The 8,167-nt window shown below is 47.0% G+C and overlaps 1 protein-coding gene across 1 annotated transcript; it reads right to left on the reverse strand.

Moving 5' to 3' along the window:
- Positions 1 to 2,803: 2,803 nt before the first annotated feature.
- LOC126672771 (uncharacterized) lies at positions 2,804 to 7,894 on the reverse strand. The gene is made up of 3 exons (XM_050366723.1): positions 4,733 to 7,894; positions 3,567 to 4,690; positions 2,804 to 3,488 (listed from the first exon to the last, which is right to left on the reverse strand). The coding sequence occupies exons 1-3, from the start codon at positions 7,892 to 7,894 to the stop codon at positions 2,804 to 2,806; spliced, it is 4,971 nt and encodes a 1,656-aa protein (XP_050222680.1).
- Between the last annotated feature and the right edge of the window lie 273 nt (positions 7,895 to 8,167).

Consider the following 8,167-nt stretch of genomic DNA (forward strand, 5'->3'; position numbering starts at 1 on the left):
AACGCCCATCGTCATTTGACAGGAGTTTTTATTTGTGGACTCCAATTGAAGAGACAGGTGGGTTACGAGATTGTTAGGGCGATCTATTCTTTGGGGAGGAAGAAAAGCGATGAGTTCTTCTACTTGCAACCCGGAAGATCTCCCTTCACTGGCCTTCCAAATTCTTTGAAGCGGTGGAAAGGTTCCTTTGTCATTGCCAAGAAGGAAGGAGGTTGGGGTTCCATTCCGAATGTTTTTGTGGAAGGGCCCCTAAAGTTGGAAAAGGCGAACCTGAGCGAGGTTGATAAAGAGACGTTGCGTCTGCTTCGAGGTGGCGCTAAGGTGCACGTAGTGAATCTGATAGATTCCTACTTTGGCTGGGACCAAAGTGTTGCCTCCAAGAGAAATAAGAGATTGCAGGGTGGAAAAAGGGGGAAGAGGAAGAAGAGTGAGGATAAGAGGGAGACATCGCCTAATAATGGAGACGAGTTCCCTGACATGGGCGAACCACTTCTTTCTTCCCCTCTTAATATTTCTTCTATGCCTCTTAGTCCTTCTGGTACCTTGTTTGTACCATGAAGCTTTTATTTTCTTTAATTTTTGTGAAGCGTTTTCTGAATTTTGTTTACTTTGACTTTTCAGTGCCGAACTTCAAGGAACTTCAGCAGAAGGTCATGGAGGATAGGAAAGCTCGCCGAGAGGCTCGAGAGAGGGAGGCCCTTCCCCAAGCTATTCCCAAGCCGATTTCTGAGGCTAAGAAGGCGCCTGCCAAGAAAGGAGGCGATGTTCCTTCCACGGCTAGAGGCAAACCACCTTCTTCTCAGAGGGGTGATGAATCTGCTCCCACTCCTAGGGTGGTGTTGCCAGGCTTCCAGATAAAGGAACCTGTCACAAGCCCTCCTCCTCCTGCTGTTCCCTCTTACACCGGTAAGGGGAAGGATAAGATGGAGGTTCCTGCGAAGGAGAAGCATCCCAGATCCCTTCCTCTGGCTCCCCAAACTGCCCCGGCTGCTTCGACCGGCAGTAAAAGGCGAGCTCCTTCTTCAGGGGGCGAAGATGCTGAGGGGGAAGGACCCTCTATGAAAAGGCCCAAGAGGGATGTAATGGTGACTCAGGTCGACCTGCTCCTTCAGAAGTATGGGGCCGATGCTACTGTGCGTTGTCCTGCCGTTGCCCACGACATCTTCCGGGGTTCCTGCTGCCCTTCGGATGTTGACTACTATTTGAAGAGGCCGGACAACGTACTGATGGACGATTGTTTCTCTAACCTTGCAAAGGTGATTATTTTCTAACCTTATCCTTTTGCCTTTTCCCTCCTGCTATGGTTATTTTTTAACTCAGCTTTATTTTATGTTTAGGTTGCCTATGCCATCCGTCAATATCGCTCCAACCGTCTAAATGACGCTGAGATGCAGGTGAAGATAAAGACGGAGTACAAGCTGCTGAAGGGAAAGTATGACTCCCTTCGCAGCGAACATGGCGGGTGCACTCAGAAGCTGGACTCTCTTCGTGCTGATGTGGATAGGTTATCCAGAGAGAGGGAGAGTGCTGTGAAGCAACAGCGTGTGCTATCTGAGGAGGTCGCCCGCCTTAAGAAGGAAAATAAGAATCTGGCGGCAGAGGTGGTGTTGAAAGGTACTGACTATGACGATCTCAAGAAGGAGTTCGACACCACCGTCACGGCCCTTAATGAAAAAGTCTCTGTTGCTGAGAAGAGGCTTTATTTGAAGCGGGGCAGGCTGATTCGTGAGAAGGAGAGGCGTCGCCGAAACACCGCCCAGCTAGCCAATGATCTGACTGACTTCACTGAAGCCATCGTGGGTACTTATTTGGAGCGTCATCCTGATGGGGACGTTGAATTCTTATATGGCTTTCCCGAGGGGGTTAACAGTGAGAGTGAGCCAGATTCTCCCCAAGACTTGTTTGTCTCTATCAAGCCTGAGAAGGGTGAGAATGCTGCTGAGGTTGCCGAGCAGTCTGTCCCAGCGGCCAGTGATTCTGTCAAGGTTGGCGAGGGGCCACATGTACCTGGTTTGGGGGGTAGTCCTGAGGAGAAGGACTTCGGCTTGCTTATATCTTCGGAGCGGCCTTTTGCTGCTCTGGACTTATTGGATCGGCCTTCTGATCTGGAGTCTATCCTTCCAGGGTCCGATCCTCTTAGTCTTGCCGATGTCCCTTCTCCCACCCGTTCTGGCAACATTCATGTTGATGCTTCTTCTTCAGCCAGGCGGGGTTCGCAGGAGGGGCTATCTGTCCCAAATATTTTGGAGGGGAACAAGGAGGCTGCCCCGGAGAAGGTTGAGCCAGAGATCAAGCTTTAGATTCCTCCTTCTCCCTTTAGTTTTTGTATAGGAAGAATTTTCCTTTCTCATTTTTTTTTTTTATATATTTTGTCCTTGTAACTTTTTCGGAGGGCGTATTTTACCCTCTTTTTAATATATAAATATTTCTTTATTCTGCTCTTTTTGCATTTTTATTGGGCGATGTTTGTTTAGATCGCATGTATTTATTGTTTCCTTTGTGGGGTTGAACTCGTCAGTTCTCCCTTTTTTGGAAATATTTTGGTTAAACAATAATTCTTAGTGATAAGATAGTATCTGTGAAATTTCCTTGTCCAAGCAAGGGTAAATTAATATATACTTTGTAGAACTGTGAATACAATACTGTGATCGAAACAATCACTTGAAGGAATTAAAATGTATAACTGTGATGAAATATCACTTGGAGGAATTTGAAATACAATGCTGTGATGGAATACCACTTGGAGGAATTTAAATGCATACATACTAAATGACTAATCATGCTGAGAGGTGAACCACTGTTGCTAAATTTTCCTTAAGTTGTTGGCGTTCCATGCTCTGGGTATGGTTATTCCCATGGAGTTGGTGAGTTTGAATGTTCCTTCTTTAATGACCTTGCTGATGGTGTAAGGTCCTTCCCAATTTGGTTGCAGCTTTCCGGTCCCTGCTGCTCCTTTTTTAACTTCGGTCTTTCTCATGACGAGGTCGCCTAATTCGAACTTTCTTTTTTTCACATGGCTGTTGAAATGTCTTGCCATTTTCTGTCTGTAGGCTTCCATCCTAATGTCTGATCTGTTGATCTTTTCGTCCAAGAGGTCCAGATTGTTCCTGAGCTCTGCTTCATTTTCTTCTAAGTTCAGTTGGTTGTCTTCTGTCCTTGGCGTGGGTGCGCCGATCTCTACAGGAATTACAGCCTCCGTTCCATAGGCTAGGGCGAATGGAGTTTCGCCTGTTGATTCTCTAGGGGTGGTACGGTAGTTCCATAGGACGCTGTAGAGTTCTTCTACCCATCTTCCTTTGCACTCGTCTAGTCTTCTTTTTAGTCCGGCCAGTAGGATTCTGTTAGCCACTTCGGTTTGCCCATTTGATTGTGGATGGTAAACCGAAGTGAACCTTAGGTCGATCTGATACTCGGCACAAAACTTCCTAAACTTTGCTGAGTCGAACTGCTTCCCGTTGTCTGTGATCAGCACCTTCGGTATTCCAAACCTGCACAAGATAGATCTAAAGAAAAAGTTAGTTATGCGTTGTTGGGTGATTTTTGCCAGTGGTTCTGCCTCTATCCACTTGGTGAAGTGGTCGATTGCCACTACCAGGAACTTCCGTTGTCCTGTGGCCAAAGGGAGAGGTCCCAGGATATCCATACCCCACTGGGCGAACGGCCATGCACTGCCGATGGGTTTCATTTCTGAGGCTTGCTTTCTTGGTATCAAAGCATGTTGCTGGCAAGGCCAGCATCCCCTTACCAGCGTTGTTGCTTGTTCTTTCATCGAAGGCCAATAATAGCCTTGTAGCAGGGCTTTCCTGACCAGAGTTGATGCTCCATCATGTGCTCCGCAGGTTCCTTCGTGTAGTTCTTTCATGATGTACTCTCCTTCTCTTTTGTTTACACACTTTAGCCAGGGATGGGTGAATGACCGCTTGTACAGCTGGCCACTGTATATTCTGAACTTTGATGATAGTACCACTATCCTTTTAGCTTCCTTTCTATCCTCCGGAAGTGTTCCATCAGCTAAGTATACTGTGAGGGGAGTCATCCAGTTTTCTTCTTCTTCTTCTTCCACTATCAGCATTTCGCCTTCTTCGATTTCTCCTTGGAAGCTAGGCTGTCGTTTAATTTCATGAGGGATATTTCTCATTGAATCGTGATTGTTTGTTGCCGCCCATTTTGCCAATTCATCCGATCTTCCATTCATTGCCCTGGGTATTTGCTGTAACGACCAAGATCGCCCATTATTTGCAAAGAAGGCTTTGGCTTGCTTGGCGTATTTCTTCAGTGTGGCTTCTTTGACTTCAAAATTTCCTGAGACTTGGTTCACAACCAGTTGTGAGTCGCTGTAGATCTGTGCTTCGGAGATATTGAGCTCTTCACACAATTGCAGTCCTGTTATCAGCGCCTCATATTCTGCAACATTGTTGGAAACTGAGAATTCAAGCCTTGCTGAGTATTCCATTTGGATTTTCCCCGGTCCTTTGAGCACGACACCGATGCCTGCCCCTTCCCCGCAAACTGCTCCGTCGACGTGTATCTCCCAGGGGACTGCTTTGTTTTCCATTGGTTCTGTGAATGTTAGTTCCGCGACGAAGTCGGCCAGTGCTTGAGCCTTCAATGCTTTCCGAGCTTCATAGACCACGCCCAAGCTTCCGATCTTAACAGCCCATTCTGCTATACGTCCGCTTGTTTCTGCTTTCTGGAGGATCTTTCGTAGGGGTTGATCGGTTCATACGATAACCTGATGTCCCTCGAAATAATGCCTGAGTTTGATGGTGGCGGTATATACACACAGCGCTAGTTTCTCCAACCTTGGGTATCTTAGCTCCGCGTCCCTTAGTACCTTGCTTACGTAGTAGACCGGATACTGCTCTCCTTCTTTCTCCGATACCAGTACCCCTGCTATTGTTTCGTCAGAGCAAGAGATGTATAAATATAGCACGTCGCCTGGATTTGGCTTCGCCAAAAGTGGTGGTGACGAGAGGAAGTTTTTCAGTTCTTCGAAAGCTGTCTGGCATTCTGCCGTCCATGTGAAATTCTTGATCTTCTTCAGCGTTTTGAAGAAAGGTAGACATCGTTTTGCCGAGCAGGACATGAACCGACCTAGAGCCGTGATCCGGCCGTTGACCTTTTGGACTTCATGTATGCTCCGTGGCGGCGTCATTTTTAAGACCGCTTCGATTTTATCTGGGTTAGCCTCAATACCCCGCTGAGAGACCATGTATCCCAAGAACTTGCCTGCTGGTACTCCGAATACGCACTTTTCCGGATTGAGTTTTAGCTGGTATCTCTTTAGCGTCTCTAGGACTATCTTCACATCTGCTGGGTGGTCTTCAGCTCGGATGCTTTTGACGATCATGTCATCCACATAAACTTCCATGTGTTTTCCGATCTGATCTCTGAATATTGAGTTCACCAGCCGCTGATATGTGGCTCCTGCGTTCTTCAGACCGAAGGGCATCATCTTGTAACAAAATAATCCCTGGTCCGTTATGAAGGCCGTCTTCTCCTGGTCTTCAGGTGCCATGGGTATCTGATGATATCCCGCCTTGGCATCTAGGAATGTATAGAGGGCGTGACCTGCTGTGGAGTCTACTAACTGATCAATGTGTGGAAGCGGGAAACTATCTTTGGGACATGCTTTATTCAGATCTGTGAAGTCCACACACATTCGGTAAGTGCCATTGGACTTTTTTACCATCACCACATTTGCTACCCACTTGGGGTAATAGGCGTCTTTGATCACGTTTGCTGCTTTTAACCGGGCGACCTCTTCTGCGATGGCGAGTTGTTTTTCGGGCGAGTGCCTTCTCTTCTTCTGTATCACTGCCTTCGCGTCGGTCGCTATGTTTAACCGATGACATATGACGTCCGGGTCTACTCCGATCAGTTCGTCTGTTGTCCAGGCAAAGGAGTCTCCAAGCGTTCTGAGGTTTTCTGTTAGAGATCGTTTGATATCTTCTTCTAGCTCATCTCCCACTTCTATCTCCTTTCCTGGGGATAATTCGATTTTCGTGGTTCGCCCATAATGCTCCGCCCTTTCCTTCTTCTCTGGAGGTTCCATTGTTAGTACTGGCAAGGTTATATGTACTTTCCTGAGAGCTGTAAAATATGCTTCTCTGGCTGACTTTTGGCATCCTCTGACTTCGGCATCGCCTTCTCTGGTTGGGATTTTCATCAGTAGGTACCTCATGCAAATGGATGCGCACGTATCGTGCAAAAGTGGCCTTCCGAGAATTGCGTTGTATGCAAAGTCCATATTGACCACCATGAATTCTGCTCGGATCTCTTTGTAGATCTCTCCATCCCCCAGTTGGATGTTTATCTCCAGTGATCCTTCCACCTGTACAGATTTACCTCCTAGTCCCACCAGTGGAGTAGAGACATGTGTCAAATTTTCTTTCTTGAGTCCAATTCTGCCGAACACCTCCATTGTGATCATGTTTACCGAACTTCCCGTGTCTACTAGCATCCGAGATACCTCGAAATTGTTGAGTCGCCCCTTGACAACTAGGGCGTCCTCATGGGGGACTGATAAGCCATGACTATCTCCCTCTGAAAAACACACGCTTCTGAATTTCTTAGCATTTGGTGCACCTGGGCTAACTGAGTAGACTGTTCTCGCAGCTTTCTTTCTTGTAGTATTGTTGTCTCCTCCGGTCGATCCGCCCATTATTACGTTAACCACGCCTGTTGGCTCTGGTCTGGGTCTTCTGGCGGTTTCTTCTTTCCGCTCTTTCTTTCTTTCTGATTCCGCCTCTCTGGCTTCGGTATCCCTTTTTACGAACTGGGAAAGGGATCCCCTTTCTATCAGCTTTTCTATCTCTTCCTTCAGGTGCCAGCATTCATCTGTGGTGTGGCCGTTGTCTCTGTGAAATTCACAATATTTGCTGTTGTCTCTTTTGCTGGCTGATGCAGCGTTCATCTTCCTTGGCCATCTGACCTTCTCTCGGCTGTCTTTTACCCAAAACAGTACGTTGGTTCTGGTTGTGTTTAGGGGCGTATATCGCCTATCTTCGTCTTTTTTCCTTTTGTTTCTGAAATGGTCGTTGCCTTTCTCGCCGAACCTCTTTCCTGTGGGCGATCTGTCCCCATTTCTTCTTTCTGCAAATGTTCGTTCTTCTACCCGTCCAAGGCGATTCTCTATCTCTCTCTGGCCATCGTCCACTCTGATTTGTGTATGTGCGATGGTCATCAGTGTGGTAAAAGATTTTGGTGATTTAGCCAACAATTCCTTTCGTAGGTCGGAGTTGGTAGTTCCATTGAGTAATGCTGTGTAGGCGATCTCCTGGCTCAGGTCTTCTATCTGCATCGCCTCCTTATTGAATCTTTCTACATACTTCCTGAGTGTCTCTCCTTCCCATTGCATGATGGCTAGCAGGTCTGTGGATAGCTTCTTTTGAGGGATGCATGCTACGAATCTAGCCTGGAAAAGTCCTGAGAATTGTTTGAACGTCAGCACTGATCCTGGCTTTAAACTTTGGTACCATTCCTGCGCCAGACCTTTTAAGGTAGTAGGAAAAAGCTTGCACAGTACGTGATCTAAGTTTGTCTGAACATTGATCACCGCTTGGAATTTGTGAATATGGCTTTTGGGACAGCCTGTTCCATCGTATGATTCTAAATTTGGAGGGTATCTGAACTTTGTAGGGAACTCGTGAGAGATGATGAAATCTGCAAGTGGTGAGTCACTTCGAAGAGAGATGTCTACGTCTTCACATCTTATTCCAAGCCTGCTCATGACTTGGCGGACTTTTTCCTCCAGATGCTCTTCTCCGTCTTTGAGGGTGTGTTGTTCATCCATCCAACGTTCCTCGTCTGGAATTACTATGGGGGCGTTTTGTTTCTTTGCGGAATTTTCCGGGGCACCTTCCTTTCGCATCGGTTCTTTTCCCTTGTCCATGGTTGACGTTGACTTCTGTACTGGTGATTTCGCTGATCCCTGCTCTGGCGATTTTAACGAGATACTCTGTTTGATGTCTTTGAGTAGACTGGTGATTTCTAGGAAAGCCTTGAACATTGCTTGGTTGTTGATTGGCTCTTCATCAGGTGCTGTGGTTATCGGAGGTATCGTCTGTCTTATCGCCAGGGGGTCGCTGGTTTCTCCTTCTTCGCTGGTTGGGGGGAACAGATTTAGGGCCGGTGGTTCTGTTTCCCTGTCTTCTCTGTTGGTAGC

Source organism: Mercurialis annua, linkage group LG3, assembly GCF_937616625.2.
Source record: "Mercurialis annua linkage group LG3, ddMerAnnu1.2, whole genome shotgun sequence".
Lineage (NCBI taxonomy): Eukaryota > Viridiplantae > Streptophyta > Magnoliopsida > Malpighiales > Euphorbiaceae > Mercurialis > Mercurialis annua.